At 48.7% G+C, this 20,171-nt stretch overlaps 1 protein-coding gene across 1 annotated transcript; it reads left to right on the forward strand.

Moving 5' to 3' along the window:
* Window positions 1-8,701: 8,701 nt before the first annotated feature.
* On the forward strand, window positions 8,702-16,375 carry LOC121053479 (the record flags this gene model as incomplete). The annotated part of the gene is made up of 4 exons (XM_040520439.1): window positions 8,702-8,736; window positions 15,559-15,786; window positions 15,888-15,947; window positions 16,054-16,375. Coding segments are annotated over 4 exons (645 nt in total), but the record flags the coding sequence as incomplete, so codon positions are not given.
* Between the last annotated feature and the right edge of the window lie 3,796 nt (window positions 16,376-20,171).

The following is a 20,171-nucleotide window of genomic DNA, read 5'->3' on the forward strand; positions in this document are numbered from 1 at the left end:
TTATTATAGTCCAAAAGACTATTTGCCGCAAGGTGATTTTATCTATATGAGGTTTTTGGTGATTTCAATTGTTATGCTACTAGGGAACTCGTCTCAAGGTGAAGATTGTTAGAGATATGATCTGAATTATTATCTGTAATGTATTTGGATTATATTACTACTTTCCTACTAGGTTTCTTCTAGCCCTTTCCTACTAGGAGTAGGAGTAGGATTAGTTTCCTAATAGGATTGAGCAATCCTTTTCCTATTAGGACTGCTTGATTTCCCCTTATACACATCCCTTGTAAGCTGCACGGAAAGCGTGTGATGGCCCGGTGTATTCCCCTGCTATTGTAATCATCACCTCATAGTGGATATTGCCTGTTGGCGCCCGTGGTTTTTCCCGCAAGAGTTTTCCACGTTAAATCTGTTTCTCGGTTGTGCCTCAATTTCCCTAATAATATAAAATCTCTAAACCCCCTGGGATCGCTGCGATCTCGGAGCATCCACGTCATCGAGTTTTGCAGAAAAGCCCTGCACTTTTTGTTAATTATGTATTGATCCCCACTAGCCTCCACCGTTTGATTCCGCATTAGGGGCATTCTGGCCGTCCACGTGTCCCAGCGTGGCGCCCCTTCCACACCCCTGTAATCGTCGGATAGGGAATGAACGGCGCAGATTTCATGACCACATGTCAAACCCTAGCCACCTTGCCCTCAGCCTCGTGCGAGCGCGAGATACCTCACCCCCTCCGCTGATGCCGCCACGCCTCACCTTCCTCCTTCCCCACACAGGCCAGTCACCACCACCACACCTCGCCCTTCCTCCGTGCGCGCACCAGCCGGTCACCACCACCCTGTGCTTCTCTTTTTATCATCTCTATGCCGTCGCTGCTGCTCTATTGCGGTGAGGTCGTCGCCGCTCTCCTCGAGGTCGCCGCATCTGCCAATGAGGAAGCCGGGGTAACTGACGTCAGCTGCCTCCACCTTCTTCTCCCCTTTCGTCTCTGTGTCACCACCCTTCCCCTCTCCATCTTCCCCCGTCCGTGCGGTGCTAGATCCGGTTGGGGGTGGTTAGATCTGGTGACCTTCGGTCTCCTCGCTGATGGATTTTGTCCATCAGAAGCGATGAGTGCAAGCGCCCACCATTGTCCTCTTTCATTGTCACGCCCGGAGTTTTATCCCAAGCCTAAATCGTAAAAAGAAATCCGTAAATAACAATTGGCTTAATTAACTCAGGAAAAATCCCTCTAAAAGGAATTAATTCAATTAAATCGAGGCTCGCAAATCGACTAACAGGATTTGAATTTAAATTGCAGAAGTATAAAATTTGGCCAAACAAATTAATTTAAAACTCGGCAAAAGTGGGGTTTCTCTTTTTCCCTCCTTTTCCTTTTTTTTCCCTTCCTTCCCAAATTGGGCCGAAGTCCAATTTTCCTCCCTTCCTTTCTTTTTCCTTTTTCTTTTTCCTCTCCTCCTTCCCGGGCCGGCCCAGCCGAGCCGGCCTTCCGCTCCGTCCCCGCGCGCGCGCGCCTCCTCCCGGCCGGGCCGCCTCGGCCCAGCTCGCTCGCGCGTCCGCGCCCGCGCTCGCCGCGAGTCTGCGCCGCCTCCCTCCTCTCTCTCGCGCCACTGACAGGTGGGGCCCACCTGTCAGCGACCGAAACCCCGTCTCCGCGCCAGCCCGCGCCCGCGCCACGTCGCGCCAGCCGAGTCCGCCGCCGCCCCGAGTCCTCCGCCGCGCCGCGCCGCAACCGCCGCCGCCGAGACCGCGCCGTCGCCGACTCGGTCTCCAACCTCCGCCCGCCCTAGCCGGTCGCCGCCACCCTATAAAATCCTCACGCCGCCGCCCCGCCGCCACTTTCCCCTCTCCGCCCGAAGCTCCCCTCCGTCGTCGTCAGCCGCCGATCTTCTTGTCGGCCGTCAGACGTCGCCGCCCACCCGCGTCACCACCGCCGCCTCGTCTTCGCTGATCTCCTGCCGGCCTCCGTCGCTGCCGGTGTGCACCCGAGCGTCGTCGCCGCCCCTTCGTCCCTCCCGCCGCCGTGCTCGTCGTCTCGACGCCGTCGGCCGATCTCGTCACCGCGCGTCGTCAGCCGCCGCGCGTCTGCGTCATCACCGCCGCCTCGCCCTCGCCGACGCGCCGCCTTCTTTGTCGCCGCCGGTGAGCGTTTCTCCTCTCCCTCTCCCGTTTCCCTCATCATCACCCCTGAGCTCACCCCCGCGCCGTCGTCGCCGTTGCCGCCCGCTTGTCGCCGCCCGACGTCGTCGCCGACGCTGTCGTTGCTGCGCCGTCGCCGCCTCCCCGGCTGAACGCCGCATCTCATCCCCCTCTCCCTCGCGACGCCGTCGCTGAGCTCCCTCCTCCGCTCTGCTCCGCTGCCACCCGATCCCTCGCGCCGTCACTGGGTGTCGTGCGCTGCCGGCGCTCGTCGTCGCCCCTCCACCTGCCGTCTTCGTCCGCGCCGACTCGTCGTCGCCGTTCTCGTCACCACCTTCGCCTCCGCCGACCACCAACCGCCGCTCTGCTGTCGAGCCGTCGCCGGCCGTCACTGTCCCCGCGCCGCCGTCGAGGCCGTCTCTCCTCTCCTCTCTCGCTGCCACTTGGCCGCTCCGCTCCGCCGCCGCTCAGCCACCCTCTCCCTCCGCTCTGCTCCGCCGCCGCTCCGAGCCGCGCCACCCCGCCGCGGTCTCTGCCTCCTCCTCGCCGACGCCGTCGTCGCCCTTCGGTCGCCGGTCGGTGTCGCCGACGTCGACGCCCTCGTGCCGCCGGTCATCGCCATCGCCACCTCCCCTTTCCTCCTCAGCCGTCGCCGTGCCGCCGTGCCGTCGTCGTCGTGCGCCGCGCTCGGGCGCCGCTGCTCGTGCCGCCGACGTCCTCGCTTCCCGGCCGCCGTCGCCAATCGCCGCCGTCCGCCGCATACCCGCCGGTCCGCGCCGCCGTCCGCCGGTCGCCGCCCGCCGCGCCGTCGCGCCGCGAGCCGCGAGCCGCGCGCTCTGCTCGCTCCTCTCTGTCCTCTCTCGCTGATGAGTGGGACCCACCCGTCAGTCGTTCCCCGCCAGCCCCTTCCTCTCTCTCCTCCCCGGGCCCGCGTGTCAGCCGCCCATTTCCCCTCTCTCCCACTGACAGGTGGTCCCCACCTGTCAGCCGTCAGTTCCTCTCTCCTCACTGACGTCATCAGCCCCATTAATTGCGCAATAATTGATTTAGGACTTTTCTGTTTAGCTAAAAAACCCAGAAAACTTCTAAAATTCATAAGTAATCCATCTAGTCTCTGTTTAGGTCCATTCAAGTTTCATTAAATCCAGAAAAATGCCAAGAATCCATTAAAAATAGTTTCTTTCTCTGTTTCAGTAGTTTTTTAGCCTGTTTTGTTTGTTTTGCCTTGTTTGTCGTAGGTTTTGACCCCGTCGCAGCGCCGTTCGTTCCCGAAGTCGTCGCCGAAGTTCCTCGTGGGTCTAAGCAAGGCAAGTGGCACCCTTCTTTGATCATATTGAACCCATGATTATAAAATCCCCCGCTTTTACATTCAAACATGCATTGTTTTATGCAAATCTATTTATTGTATTTATCTATTGGGCAATTACTTATATATCCGTTGATTCCCATTTATTATTGTCATCCCAGGGTTAATTTGACTAGAATTAGGATTAGTCAATGCTTAGCCATGCTTAGTTCAACTAGCTCACCAATTATTATTTAATTATTGTTGCACTTTGGTACACCTTCAATGGTTGTTATCATTATTCATTTCCCGAGATGGATTAATACAACTAAAATATTGCTTATGGTGGGCTGTGGGTGCATGGTTTTCAGAGTCGCACCCATAGCAATTAAGGACCGGTTCTCAGGAAACCCTGAAGGTCTTACACGTACTAACCATAAGCCAGAATGGGCAACGGTGAGACTCGTAATCTAGCTTGTCCCTATTCGACGTACCCAGGCAAGGGTAGGCGTGATGGAGTATGGACGGGCAATCGTGGTGTAACGAAAGCTTCTCCTGCTTCCGGATCTACCAAGGCACAAGAGGGGACTGCCCGACTTGGTGTAAAGGAGGGGGTGAAACCTGAAGTGTGGTGCGATTGTCTAGGGAGGGCTAGGTGAAAGGTCTTATCATGGTTTCCGTACTGAGGTATCGTGGTGATACGTTGGGGCATGGTAACATGCTTGGCAGCCATGTCTTGTGGGTAAAGTTGTACACCTCTGCAGAGTAAAACTATTCGAATAGCCGTGCCCGCGGTTATTGGGCGAACCGACAGACTCACTGGGATTAGTTGAACCCCTTTAATAATTTTATTAATCTTGGAACTGGTTTGACCCTGCGCAATGTGGTGTAACGTTGGCAGTGGTTTGGGTCTGTCGCAACGTGGTTTAACGTTGGACAGAGGGTTGACCCTGTCGCTACGTGGTGTAACGTTCGACAGCGGTCTGGGCCTGTTGCAACGTGGTGTAACGTTGGACAGTGGATGATTATTTTAAATGTTTACTTCACTTTTATTTCAGTCTATTTTATTTACTGTTTTGCTAAATTACTGCAGCTTTTGTGCAATTTAACCTTAGCCTATCCTTGTTACCCTATTGCATTCATTATTCTCCCTCTCTTGGGTGTTACTTGTTGAGTACGGTGGTTTGTACTCAGCCTTGCTTAATTTTCCCCCACCAGAGCAAGTGCCAGAGCCTGTGTCAGAAGAAGGTTGTTCCGAAGGTTGAGGTAAGGTTCAGTCCGCCGTCGAGAGTGCCTGTGGTGTGGAGCCGTCTTCGCCAGCTGAAGCTGAAGATTAGATGGTCTAGTTTTGTCTTCCTCTTTCCGCTGCATTTCGATAGATAATTGTTTTTATTTGTTTTTAAGTCGTGGAACTGTGTATTAATTTGTCATAGTGTGTACTCGGGCTGATGCCTGGACCGAGATTTAATACATGCTATTGTTCAGAAATTTGGTGTAAATTTCTGGGCGTGACAAGTTGGTATCAGAGCCAATCTTGACCGTAGGATGAGCCAAATGGAAACCCTAGGAGCCTTCTGTCATATGCATTAGGATTTGCAAAATTTGAGTCGTTTGCAAAAAAAAAAAGAGTCGAGTCTTTTGGTTTTGAAAATTTAGCGAGCATTCTTGCTTCTCAAACCTTGATCTCTATAGATGTGTGTCATCCCACCGACGAGCCCGTGCCTTCGTCGCAGCAGTCATCAGCAACTTCAGCCGATCAAGTGTCAAGACCGAAGATTCAAGTTCTTCCCGAAGTGAAGAGTCAGGTCTGCGCTACTCCAAGCGTCGCTCTCAAGTTGAAGACAAGTCGTTCAAGAGTCAAGCTTTGCTTCTTCAGTCGTCGCAGCCGTTTCGAGCCGTAGACGTTACCCTAGCATCGTCTTTTAGTCGTTGCTTGGTAGTTTTTATGTGTGTAGGTTTGTTTTGGGGTTAGCGGTTCATCATAGCAAGTAGTGGCGTTATGGTTGTACCACCAGGAGTTGAGTGCTCTTTTAAGTATTTTAATCCAGATCAGAAAATTTCACTCGAGTAATTCAAGAAAAGCCCCTTTGATTTTCTCCTCTGCCTTTGTTCTCTCCTTCTGCTCTGAAGATGGTGAACACAAGGAACAGTAACCGCAACAACAATGGAGCAACTGGAAGTCAAGAAAACCATGAAGGTTCGCGCAATGGACCGCCACCGCCGCAACAAGAGGACCCGACGATTGCCCAAGTTCTAGCCAACCAGGCTCAGATGATGACCATGATGATGCAACAGATGCAACAACAACACCAACAGGTGATGCAGCTTTGGATGAGTCAGCAGCAGAATCAACACCAAGGACCACCACCAGCACAGTCAAGGTTATCAGAGTTTCTTCGAGTTCGACCACCGACGTTTGCGAGCACAACCAACCCGATGGAAGCAAATGACTGGCTACATGCAATCGAAAAGAAGCTGAATCTTTTGGAGTGCAGTGATCAAGAGAAGGTCGCTTTCGCGACTCACCAACTGATGGGACCCGCCTCCGTTTGGTGGGATAACCTTCTGGCTACTCGGACTGCCACTACAGATATCACTTGGGACGAGTTCTGCAACAGTTTTCGGAAAGCTCATGTGCCGGATGGAATAGTGGCACAGAAGAAGCGAGAGTTTTGTGATCTACAACAAGGGGATATGACAGTTACAGAGTATCTCCATGAGTTCAACCGCCTAGCACGTTATGCCCCGGAAGATGTGCGCACCGATGCTGAAAGACAAGAGAAGTTTCTTGAAGGATTGAATGATGACCTGACCAAACAGCTGATCTCAAAGGATTTTGCGGACTTTGAGAAGTTAGTGGACAAAGCAATCTGCCAGGAGGACCAGTGCAACCAGATGGATCGCAAGAGAAAAGCGGAACAAGTCAACACAGGAAAGAACCAGAGGCCACGTTTGCACTTTGGACAACAGCAGGGGTCTTCGACACCGATTGTTCGTCAACACCGACCTTTCAACCCAAGCAACTACAACCCCCATGACAACGACAGCAATGGAGGACCACTGCAGCCCTTATCAGCACTGCCACCGCCAAGCCAGGCAACACCAGCTCAGAAGCCAGGGGTTTGTTTCAACTGCAACAGACCGGGTCACTTCGCCAAGGAGTGTCCACAGCCAAGACGCAACAAACGAGGATTCGTGCAAGCCCAAGTCAATCAAGTCTCAGCCAAGGAAGCTCAAGCCGCACCCGAGTTTGTTCCAGGTAAGTTCTGCCAACTCTAGGCTGCTTGTCTGCACCTCTTTAACAGCTCCTCCGAATCTCGGGGACGAGATTCTGTTAAGGGGGGTGGATTTGTCACGCCCGGAGTTTTATCCCAAGCCTAAATCGTAAAAAGAAATCCGTAAATAACAATTGGCTTAATTAACTCAGGAAAAATCCCTCTAAAAGGAATTAATTCAATTAAATCGAGGCTCGCAAATCGACTAACAGGATTTGAATTTAAATTGCAGAAGTATAAAATTTGGCCAAACAAATTAATTTAAAACTCGGCAAAAGTGGGGTTTCTCTTTTTCCCTCCTTTTTCCTTTCTTTTTCCCTTCCTTCCCAAATTGGGCCCAAGTCCAATTTTCCTCCCTTCCTTTCTTTTTCCTTTTTCTTTTTCCTCTCCTCCTTCCCGGGCCGGCCCAGCCGAGCCGGCCCACCTTTCCTCGCCCGGCCGGCCCAGCCGAGCCGGCCTTCCGCTCCGTCCCCGCGCGCGCGCGCCTCCTCCCGGCCGGGCCGCCTCGGCCCAGCTCGCTCGCGCGTCCGCGCCCGCGCTCGCCGCGAGTCTGCGCCGCCTCCCTCCTCTCTCTCGCGCCACTGACAGGTGGGGCCCACCTATCAGCGACCGAAACCCCGTCTCCGCGCCAGCCCGCGCCCGCGCCACGTCGCGCCAGCCGAGTCCGCCGCCGCCCCGAGTCCTCCGCCGCGCCGCGTCGCAACCGCCGCCGCCGAGACCGCGCCGTCGCCGACTCGGTCTCCAACCTCCGCCCGCCCTAGCCGGTCGCCGCCACCCTATAAAATCCTCACGCCGCCGCCCCGCCGCCACTTTCCCCTCTCCGCCCGAAGCTCCCCTCCATCGCCGTCAGCCGCCGATCTTCTTGTCGGCCGTCGGACGTCGCCGCCCACCCGCGTCACCACCGCCGCCTCGTCTTCGCTGATCTCCCGCCGGCCTCCGTCGCTGCCGGTGTGCACCCGAGCGTCGTCGCCGCCCCTTCGTCCCTCCCGCCGCCGTGCTCGTCGTCTCGACGCCGTCGGCCGATCTCGTCACCGCGCGTCGTCAGCCGCCGCGCGTCTGCGTCATCACCGCCGCCTCGCCCTCGCCGACGCGCCGCCTTCTTTGTCGCCGCCGGTGAGCGTTTCTCCTCTCCCTCTCCCGTTTCCCTCATCATCACCCCTGAGCTCACCCCCGCGCCGTCGTCGCCGTCGCCGCCCGCTTGTCGCCGCCCGACGTCGTCGCCGACGCCGTCGTTGCTGCGCCGTTGCCGCCTCCCCGGCTGAACGCCGCATCTCATCCCCCTCTCCCTCGCGACGCCGTCGCTGAGCTCCCTCCTCCGCTCTGCTCCGCTGCCACCCGATCCCTCGCGCCGTCACTGGGTGTCGTGCGCTGCCGGCGCTCGTCGTCGCCCCTCCACCTGCCGTCTTCGTCCGCGCCGACTCGTCGTCGCCGTTCTCGTCACCACCTTCGCCTCCGCCGACCACCAACCGCCGCTCTGCTGTCGAGCCGTCGCCGGCCGTCACTGTCCCCGCGCCGCCGTCGAGGCCGTCTCTCCTCTCCTCTCTCGCTGCCACTTGGCCGCTCCGCTCCGCCGCCGCTCAGCCACCCTCTCCCTTCGCTCTGCTCCGCCGCCGCTCCGAGCCGCGCCACCCCGCCGCGGTCTCTGCCTCCTCCTCGCCGACGCCGTCGTCGCCCTTCGGTCGCCGGTCGGTGTCGCCGACGTCGACGCCCTCGTGCCGCCGGTCATCGCCATCGCCACCTCCCCTTTCCTCCTCAGCCGTCGCCGTGCCGCCGTGCCGTCGTCGTCGTGCGCCGCGCTCGGGCGCCGCTGCTCGCGCCGCCGACGTCCTCGCTTCCCGGCCGCCGTCGCCAATCGCCGCCGTCCGCCGCATACCCGCCGGTCCGCGCCGCCGTCCGCCGGTCGCCGCCCGCCGCGCCGTCGCGCCGCGAGCCGCGAGCCGCGCGCTCTGCTCGCTCCTCTCTGTCCTCTCTCGCTGACGAGTGGGACCCACCCGTCAGTCGTTCCCCGCCAGCCCCTTCCTCTCTCTCCTCCCCGGGCCCGCGTGTCAGCCGCCCATTTCCCCTCTCTCCCACTGACAGGTGGTCCCCACCTGTCAGCCGTCAGTTCCTCTCTCCTCACTGACGTCATCAGCCCCATTAATTGCGCAATAATTGATTTAGGACTTTTCTGTTTAGCTAAAAAACCCAGAAAACTTCTAAAATTCATAAGTAATCCATCTAGTCTCCGTTTAGGTCCATTCAAGTTTCATTAAATCCAGAAAAATGCCAAGAATCCATTAAAAATAGTTTCTTTCTCTGTTTCAGTAGTTTTTTAGCCTGTTTTGTTTGTTTTGCCTTGTTTGTCGTAGGTTTTGACCCCGTCGCAGCGCCGTTCGTTCCCGAAGTCGTCGCCTAAGTTCCTCGTGGGTCTAAGCAAGGCAAGTGGCACCCTTCTTTGATCATATTGAACCCATGATTATAAAATCCCCCGCTTTTACATTGAAACATGCATTGTTTTATGCAAATCTATTTATTGTATTTATCTATTGGGCAATTACTTATATATCCGTTGATTCCCATTTATTATTGTCATCCCAGGGTTAATTTGACTAGAATTAGGATTAGTCAATGCTTAGCCATGCTTAGTTCAACTAGCTCACCAATTATTATTTAATTATTGTTGCACTTTGGTACACCTTCAATGGTTGTTATCATTATTCATTTCCCGAGATGGATTAATACAACTAAAATATTGCTTATGGTGGGCTGTGGGTGCATGGTTTTGAGAGTCGCACCCATAGCAATTAAGGACCGGTTCTCAGGAAACCCTGAAGGTCTTACACGTACTAACCACAAGCCAGAATGGGCAACGGTGAGACTCGTAATCTAGCTTGTCCCTATTCGACGTACCCAGGCAAGGGTAGGCGTGATGGAGTATGGACGGGCAATCGTGGTGTAACGAAAGCTTCTCCTGCTTCCGGATCTACCAAGGCACAAGAGGGGACTGCCCGACTTGGTGTAAAGGAGGGGGTGAAACCTGAAGTGTGGTGCGATTGTCTAGGGAGGGCTGGGTGAAAGGTCTTATCATGGTTTCCGTACTGAGGTATCGTGGTGATACGTTGGGGCATGGTAACATGCTTGGCAGCCATGTCTTGTGGGTAAAGTTGTACACCTCTGCAGAGTAAAACTATTCGAATAGCCGTGCCCGCGGTTATTGGGCGAACCGACAGACTCACTGGGATTAGTTGAACCCCTTTAATAATTTTATTAATCTTGGAACTGGTTTGACCCTGCGCAATGTGGTGTAACGTTGGCAGTGGTTTGGGTCTGTCGCAACGTGGTTTAACGTTGGACAGAGGGTTGACCCTGTCGCTACGTGGTGTAACGTTCGACAGCGGTCTGGGCCTGTTGCAACGTGGTGTAACGTTGGACAGTGGATGATTATTTTAAATGTTTACTTCACTTTTATTTCAGTCTATTTTATTTACTGTTTTGCTAAATTACTGCAGCTTTTGTGCAATTTAACCTTAGCCTATCCTTGTTACCCTATTGCATTCATTATTCTCCCTCTCTTGGGTGTTACTTGTTGAGTACGGTGGTTTGTACTCAGCCTTGCTTAATTTTCCCCCACCAGAGCAAGTGCCAGAGCCTGTGTCAGAAGAAGGTTGTTCCGAAGGTTGAGGTAAGGTTCAGTCCGCCGTCGAGAGTGCCTGTGGTGTGGAGCCGTCTTCGCCAGCTGAAGCTGAAGATTAGATGGTCTAGTTTTGTCTTCCTCTTTCCGCTGCATTTCGATAGATAATTGTTTTTATTTGTTTTTAAGTCGTGGAACTGTGTATTAATTTGTCATAGTGTGTACTCGGGCTGATGCCTGGACCGAGATTTAATACATGCTATTGTTCAGAAATTTGGTGTAAATTTCTGGGCGTGACATTCATCCCTCTTCTCACCACTGCCTTCTCTATCCTCTTGCTCTCCCTCTCCTCCCTGCTTGGTGCCAGATCTGGGATATAGGAGAGGTAGGGCGGACTGTTGGTTAGGAGGCCAGTGACAGGAAGGGAGGGCGAGTGCGGCAACTCGGTCAGGATAGCGACAATGACAGACGCGCCTCGGTGACAACGATGGCAAGCCACAGCGACAAGGATGGAGCGTCTCAGTGACGACTGCAACAAAAGCTCAGTCGATCATTATCTTCTTTTTTCCTGATATTTTTGTCTTATTTTTTCTTATGGTGAGGCAATCCACCAACGATTACATTTCTATATTGCTTGCTTAACGGAGAACTTGCCTGGATCATTATGAACTAACTAATGCTTTTTCCATCTTTATGAATCCTTCAGGAACGATGATTGATTATTTTCTGGTTGTTCATGATTCTTAACAATATGAAGAGATGAGTGTCAGTTTTGACTTTGGATGTATGCAACTCATTGCTCACGATCCCTCTACATGTGGCCTTAGAAATAATCAAATTCACCGAATTTCAACAAGAAGGTATAGTTCTACTCATCCATCTTACCTCTTCTCTAGTCACAGTGTCAGTTTGTTCTAAAATTTTTCAGTGCTTATGAAAGTTCTATGTACGAAGGCTTCTTTTTGGTTCTACGAACCATTCATCGGGACCATGCATATCTTAGTAGTTTTATTCAGTTTAGACTGATATGAATCAATTTCTTTTATAATTGACAAATACTGCAACCATTCAACCAACCCAGCATACACCAGCTTTGTAAATGGCTTTGTTATGTGATTTGGTTTTCCATTATTAACTCCTAGATTTACTAAGAAATACCTAGTTATATGTTTAAGGACAGTAACGTTTCTAGGATCACTAGAAATTGATATATTATCTTCTTTTACGGTACTTAACGATACAATTATCTTATATGTTTCAGGGAATAAAATCTTTTTATGGCACAACAATGTTATGCTTTTCATTTCCAGCAGCTAAATAAAAATGCATTTGTAATATTTTTATGCAGATGATAAAATAGGTTTTGATAGCAAAAATATGCTTTGCAGTTCTACATTACCCATATGCCACTGGGTAATGCCATACGATGTGTTCTTCGTGCTTGCATTCTGTTGCATCTGCCACTGGGCCGAGCCGACCATTTAGCTCTATTGAAATATTCACTCAACATTCTCTTTCCTAAACTTAACATCAATGATGAGATGAACTTTTGCTCCAATCATTTCTTGTATATATTAACTTCTTCTCCATTGATGCAGCACAGGAATGAGGTTACGTGTAGTACAGCATGGAAGCATGCTCCTTGCTCTGCTATGGTCAAGTTTGTACATTTTGCTTTGTTGTTGTTAGGTTAGTACATTTCGGTTATTCTTGATGTTTCTGTAGTATATAGTAAGCACGAGGTTAGCTTTTTTTTTTTGCTTCTCTGGATGTCTTACATCCATGATTAACAACCACACCCTATTCCTGCATACATATGATCAAGCTTCCTTTTGTTCCATCCTTCAACTGTATAAATTGAACTTACATATTCATGCACAGTTTTGTTAATTCAGATTTTAGAATGCACAGACAAACTTTTATTTATTTTACTATTCTGTGTGTACCATTTACCAAAAACTAATTGATGCTCTTCTTCTCACAACTAACTTATTTGTTTGGGATGTTGTCTAGGGAAAGTTGCAGGCTGAAAGATAAATCTTATACAAAACTTTATTGGAGTTGTGTTGTCACGCCCAGAAATTTACACCAAATTTCTGAACAATATCATGTATTAAATCTCGGTCCAGGCATCAGCCCGAGTACACACTATGACAAATCAATACACAGTTCCACGACTTAAAAACAAATAAAAACAATTATCTATCGAAATGCAGCGGAAAAGGAAAACAAACTAAACCATCTAATCTTCAGCTTCAGCTAGCGAAGACGGCTCCACACCACAGGCACTCTCGACGGCGGACTGAACCTTACTTCAACCTTCGGAACAACCTTCTTCTGACACAGGCTCTGGCACTTGCTCTGGTGGGGGAAAAATTAAGCAAGGCTGAGTACAAACCACCGTACTCAACAAGTAACACCCAAGAGAGGAAGAATAGTGAATGCAATAGGGTAACAAGGATAGGCTAAGGTTAACTTGCACAAAAGCTGCAGTAATTTAGCAAAACAGTAAATAAAATAGACTGAAATAAAAGTAAAGTAACATTTAAAATAATCATCCACTGTCCAACGTTACACCACGTTGCAACAGGCCCAGACCGCTGTCGAACGTTACACCACGTAGCGACAGGGTCAACCCTCTGTCCAACGTTAAACCACGTTGCGACAGACCCAAACCACTGCCAACGTTACACCACGTCGTGCAGGGTCAAACCAGTTCCAAGATTAATAAAATTATTAAAGAGGTTCAACTAATCCCAGTGAATCTGTCAGTTCGCCCAATAACCGCGGGCATGGCTATTCGAATAGTTTTACTCTGTAGAGGTGTACAACTTTACCCACAAGACATGGCTGCCAAGCATGTTACCATGCCCCAACGTATCACCACGATACCTCAGTATGGAAACCATGATAAGACCTTTCGCCTAACCCTCCCTAGACAATCGTACCACACTTCAGGTTTCACCCCCACCTTTACACCAAGTCGGGCAGTCCCCTCTTGTGCCTTGGTAGATCCGGAAGCAGGAAAAGCTTTCGTTACACCACGATTGCCCATCCATACTCCATCACGCCTACCCTTGCCTGGGTACGTCGAATAGGGACAAGCTAGATTACGGGTCTCACCGTTGCCCATTCTGGCTTGTGGTTAGTACGTGTAAGACCTTCAGGGTTTCCTGAGAACCGGTCCTTAATTGCCATGGGCACGACTCTCAAAACCATGCACCCACAGCCCACCATAAGCAATATTTTAGTTGTATTAATCCACCTCGGGAAAAAAATAATGATAACAACCATTGAAGGTGTACCAAAGTGCAACAATAATTAAATAATAATTGGTGAGCTAGTTGAACTAAGCATGGCTAAGCATTGACTAACCCTAATTCTAGTCAAATTAACCCTGGGATGACAATAATAATGAATGGGAATCAACGGATATATTGGTAAATGCCCAATAGATAAATAAAGTAAATACATTTGAATACAATGCATGTTTGAATGTAAAAGCGGGGGATTTTATAAACATAGGTTCAATATGATTAAAGAAGGGTGCCACTTGCCTTGCTTAGACCCACGAAGAACTTCGGCGACGACTTCGAGAACGAACGGCGCTTCGACGGGGTCAAAACCTACGACAAACAAGGCAAAACAAGAAAAACAGGCTAAAAAACTACTGAAACAGAGAAAGAAACTTTTTTTAATGGATTCTTGGCATTTTCTGGATTTAATGAAACTTGACTGGACCTAAACGGAGACTAGATGAATTACTTATGAATTTTAGAAGTTTTCTGGGTTTTTAGCTAAACAGAAAAGTCCTAAATCAATTATTGCGCAATTAATCGGAGGCATGATGTCAGCACTGAGAAGAGAGGGAGGCTGACAGACGGGACCCACTGGCAGTGAGACAAGAGGAGAAGAGGGGCTGACAAGAGGGCCCACGAGGAGAGAGAGATCGACTGGCCGGGCCCGCTGGACAGAGGAAGAGAGCAGAGGAGGGAGGGGAGAGCGCAGGCGCGGCAGGCGGCAGACGGCGGGGCGGCGGCGCGAGCGGTGACCGGCGACGTCGGCGCAACGGCAGCGGGCGGCGGCGACGACCGACGGCGTGGCGAGCGGCGGCGCTAAGGATCGGCGAGGTGAGGCGGCGGCCGAGGTAGAGAGGAGGCGCATGGCCGACGGCGGCAATGGCGCCCGACGGCGACAACGGCGCGATGGGAGGGCGACGGCGCTCCGGCGTAGGCGAGGTTGCGTCGGTGACGGCGAGGCGAGGGTAACGATGGGCGGAGGGGCGACCAACCCACCTCAGCTCCTCTTTTACCACCCCGCTCTGATTAATGCCTTGCCTGCATTCTCTCATCCATTTTGTTTCATGCTGCTCTTCAAAAAAAGGCCTCTGCTGAGCAAAATCTCTTCTTACAAGGTACTCAATCTCACTGACACTCCTAAACTTCCATGCTTGCCTATGAGTGAAACTTGTGATGATGTAAAGACTAGTTTGTATTATGCAAATAAACTGCTCTAGTTCTAGTTTGAGTGCCGCTAACTCTGTATAATGCTGTTGCATGTTGGATCTACCAGTCCCTACACTCCGAGAATTGTCCAAATTCATAACTAAAACTAAATATTAAATTAAATGAGCAAGATATTGGCATGCATAAATCTTGAAAACCACTCCTTGATCTTGACATATTTGTATACATACCTTCCAGTGTTTGATTGTTTTATCATTTGTAGACAGAAGGGAGAGTGAATTATTGGATGTCTGGCACCACCTGATCTTGTTGATCTTCTCCTCTATTTCCAAACTTTTGAGATAGTCAAACTAGAACAGATCATTTAGACAACAGAGATGTGAGTTCCAAATGCAAGTACTTCCAGCAAGGATAAAACAGGAGCATAGCACGGCAATGTAATGCTTCATCTATGCTTTCAAGAGCATAAAGCCACAAGCCTGTGAGTAAGTTAAGGAATTTTTTTATCTGAAATAAGAATGCCAACTTCTTAATTTTATTTGAAGATTGCAACTTCATGGAAATAAAAGAGAATACTATGTGCTACAACACCAAATTCAGATTATAAATATACGTTGGATTCATGACTCTGAAATTCAGTTTTGTAGCGGAACTCTGGATGTCCAGTAATCGAAGCATAACGCTTGGCCCTGTCAATGGCGGAGACATGTGGCAAGGATGTGTTGGCTCGGATAGGGCGACGGAGGGTGGCGGCTACCGGCGGCACACACATGTCGACGACAGCAGTTTGCGGGCCAGTGGCAGGATGCGGGCCAGCAGCAAGGTTCGCGGGACGTGGTGGTTGCGAGGTGACAAGCCGCGGCCGGTGGTGGAAGGCGTTTTTTTTGACGACTTGGAGTTTGTGCCTGACTCGGATGATGAAGGGGCTGCCAATGAGTTCATATCGCAAGGTTGCGATGATGAACTCGTGCCTGAAACACAGCTACATGTGACCACCGAGGAGATTGGGATAGGGTTTCCTCTCTTATTTACTGAATTATTGCTCCTTCCCCATTGGATTTTTTTTTTAGGTTTTGTGCTTTTTTATGTTGCACTTATTTGCCCTTGCCATGCAGGCATACAGTGACAACCAAAACAGGAGGGCAGCGCCGGCTTGGATCGCGACCTCGCTTGGGGTATGCGATTCACACTACATTGTTGATTTGGGATGGTTCTGTATTTGTAGCAATATAATTTGGTTCATATAATCAGTTAGGTTGATATGTGTTATCTTCTTCATAGTACAATGTTGCACGAGTGGCGCCGGATTGTTTCAGACTATGAGAAGCCAAGCATCGACATGACAAGCATTGAGAAGGCATGGGCTGATGAGAAAAAGGCAATCGCTCATGTGGAGACAGACAGCAAGGGCAATACAAGCAGCCTGGTGAATAGAAGCACCGAGAAGAAGGCCTATGCCATTGTCTTTGATGAAGGAAAGTCAATCTCCGACGCAGAGACTGATGATGAGGGCGTCAATGTGCGTGGGCAATCACAGATGAAAGATTTGCATGATATCATGTTTCCTACGTATACCCAGGTTTGCAAGCGTAGAAGAATTTAGGATTACCATACTGTTGAATGTGATTTTTTTTGTTATTTTGTTATGAATGCACAATGGATGTAGAAGTCCTTAGTGCAATATGCCCTAGCAATATTGTAAAGTTTGCAACTATAGATAGTACCGCAGTGTTACATAGTATGATTGACGGAGTGATATTTTGTAGTCATATACTCCTTTAGTATTATGCTGAAATTGGTGCTAAAATGAAATATCCAATGGCATGTTCTAAAATGGGTTCCGGTCAGTTTTTAATTTTACGAATTTAGTGACGAATTAAATATACATTGAAATATTGCTAAAATTAGTGCTGCTGAATTAATTATATAACAAAAGATTGAAAAACATATCATCACTGTTAGTTGCTCCTTCATCACCACATATTTACAAACTCCATCGGTGTAAAAAAAACCAAAAGTATGACTAGACAGTACTAGTTCAACAAGGTCTGCTTAACCTTGTTGTAAAGTGCAATATCACAAGTAAGACTAGTAGGGAGCATGTCAAGCCTCTCCAATCGCTCTTTATTCATATGGGGTATCTTATAGCCATTACCTCCATCGGCTTTCATGACTTGTATGAAGCAACTTTGCAGGGTTAGGAAAACCCTATTCACCAAGTTAGAATCATACCCATTATACTCTTCCTCCACATTGCTGATTAATTCATCCATGTTACTACAATTTCTGAGGTATGTCTTTGATTGAAGAGAAGCAAAGAAACCCAAATCAAGCACATTCATGTCGGGTGAATTAGGCGGCTGGTTCATGATGCGTATGTCTAGACCTACTTGGGCCACCGCGAGTGCAAATGCTTCATCGTTAGGCAGAATATGTGTTCGTGCATTGTCTTGCTGAATCCATATGGTCTTCCCTACATCTTCTCTTGGCCAACTAGAGGCAATAGCTGGAATAACCTTTGTAATCAAGAAAGCCCTACTTGTTTCTCTCGAAACTGTAATAGATTTTGTGACCAAAGTACCCTTAGGCCTATTATGACTGCTCCTTTGTGCCGGTTCCTGCCATGCATACAATGCAAAGAACAAGTGAGCGAGTGAATTAGTGAGGTGAAATCAATAAAAATATATTGAATGAATTAGAGACTTCACCTTCCTGACAAAGGGCCAAATTCCTAATTTGCCATCAAAGTAGCAGTGTCCTTCCTCATCATACCTAGGCTTTGCGAGAGCAGATAAAAATATGACTTTGTCAATGGAGTTCTTATTTTGCACACACCTCTCAGGATCATCTTCATTGAATACCAAGTAGAAGGTCCTATTTTTTGAAGTGGCATTGAACCACTTCTCATCAATATGCACAATGTTTTGCATGTCTGTAAATCTTGGTTCATCATGAACAGTACCAGGATCTAACATGGATACACAGAATTCTAGCCTTTGTTTTTTATTAGCTTCCTTCAAGTAAGGTTTAATGCTATTTGAGTGACGGCGAAGTCGACCATCCATGAATGACCTATGCACCGTGCTTTTGGTAGCGCTCAGTGCGGCAGCAAGAGATCTAATGCTGCCCCTGGAGTTCAAAGGAACTGTTAAGACCTGAGCCAAATCAATGGCACTTCTTTTCCGGCCACAATTACCAGGTTTCTTAGATTTAATGTCAACCTCAACACCTGCCGCTGCACATTTTTTTGCCTTTGTCCAAATGTCTTGTACAACCCTCCTTCTCACATCAAACATAGCTGCGATTTTTGCTATTGTATCTCTAGCAACAAGTTTCCCATTGATACTGCTTGCAAGTAAAGCTCCATAAATACTTGTCTTCTCAACCTCTGAGTAATATTTTCTTCTCTTTATTATTTCAGGTTCAGTAGCTGCAATTTTCATATATATGAATATATCTATGAACTGACAATTTAATTTTCACTTTATGTACACTAATGAATGCCATTTGCATGTCATACCTGAGTCATCACTTGATGTATCAAGCTCCTCTTCATCAAAGACAACGTCAACATGACTGGAATACACCTGAAAATCCTCCTTATCTGCATGAACAGAAAAGGTAAGACATGAGCTAGACCTATGATATCCCAATCAGCACCCTTGGCGATTATATATGAGCACAACATTATTTGTGTACCTGTATAATTAGATTGATCTTGGACGTCAAAGATTTCATAATCCTCAAATGTTATATCATCTTCTCCATAACTTGCTGCATGACATGTGGTGAAGAAAAATTTAAACATAAACGATGTTCACACAAATATATTTACTGTAAATGTGATGTGCTTATTTCAGACTGTGATTATTACACAACAGTACAGATGAAAAGTGTTACAGAAAGAGCCAATATTGGGGTTGTTAAGTTTATTAATTTGTTGATACATTTGACCATAACTTGCTTGTACTCTATCTTTGCAACTTTCAACAAGATTACATGTATATTTCTGTAATGTTAGCAGAAGGGAGGATTGGCAATCTGAGGAAGATTATAACTTGCTATGCTGTAAGATTTTAACTCCATACCTGTCTCCATGTTTAGATGACAAAATTCTTGTGCACTCCATCCATTGAAGAAGCTAGCTTCTTGCATTGCAGGGTCTTGATGTTGATCTTGCACCACATCCTCTTCATATGCACCAAAAATTTGGTTGAGATTAGGAAGCTCATCATCTTCATGTCGGACAGCATCTCCTTGCACAACATTATACATGTTAAAGTCAAGGATCTCATGACCTTCAACTTGGAGGATTTCTTGGACACGATGATCATCATGGAGCACTTGTACTTGCACACCAGGATCAAGGTTGAGATCAGGAATTTCATATCCCTCTTCCATGGATTAGCTTCTGGTTTGTCTTGCTGTGTGGTTTGTCTTCCATGGATGATTGGAATGTGAGTGCTTTGGTTTATAAACGTGAGTAGCAGAGAGTGCTATTGGCGGGCTTGTTTTGAGCAGCAAGTTTGATTTTTGAATTATACTGTGTCCATGTTGTGCTAATGCAGTGTGTGAAAATGTAAGCTGAGTGGGATTTTATTGTTTCTTGTCTCATGTGCATTAATTCTCCTAGAAAGTTCAAGAATGTTCCTTGTTTATTGTGCCAATCATTTGGTCTAGCACTGAGAATTTTATTGTTGATGAGGGGCACATGTGACATTTCCCATAATTCTTGGTTGTGCCTCTACAGTGCTCCATCCCATATATAACGGGACGGAGGGAGTAGTATATTGTTGGATGTGGAGGCTTGACAGCAACACAAGCAAGGCCAACTTGTGCGACACTTGACTTACGGTTGTCATCACAAGACAAACGAGCTAACAGGACATGCCACTTTTATACTGACATGCCAAGCACATTATCTTGTTTTTTTTTTCCTCCAACCGTGAGTAAAGGGACGATTGCAATTAAACATAACTAGTTAAATGTCATTAGGAACCGTAGAAACAGAGGTAGCAGAGTAAGGAGAAGGAGCAGAGATAGAAAGAGAGAGGGGCAATACATGCAATGATCAAGCACCTGGCAAACCCTAGTCAGTGTGTGGTAGTACGCGATGGCGCCACTTCTCATCACCGCCTCGGTGCATGCCTTGCTAGGAACCCTCATACTCCCGTTGAAGCCAATGCACATTCTCAGACGAGACCACCGCCACCACACACCGGCCGATCGATCGAGGAAGCAGCTAGATTTGCTCTCACCTGCAAATTCAGAGCATGATCGATCGTTATTTCATTAGCTGTTAATTTCACTAACCACGTAGCATTAAATGTCTAACAAGGGAGCTCAGGCCAGAGGTAGTACCTGCCCTATAGGCATGGCAGATAGAACAGAAGCAGAGG

The sequence above is a fragment of the Oryza brachyantha genome, chromosome 2 (genome assembly GCF_000231095.2).
Source record: "Oryza brachyantha chromosome 2, ObraRS2, whole genome shotgun sequence".
Classification (NCBI taxonomy): domain Eukaryota; kingdom Viridiplantae; phylum Streptophyta; class Magnoliopsida; order Poales; family Poaceae; genus Oryza; species Oryza brachyantha.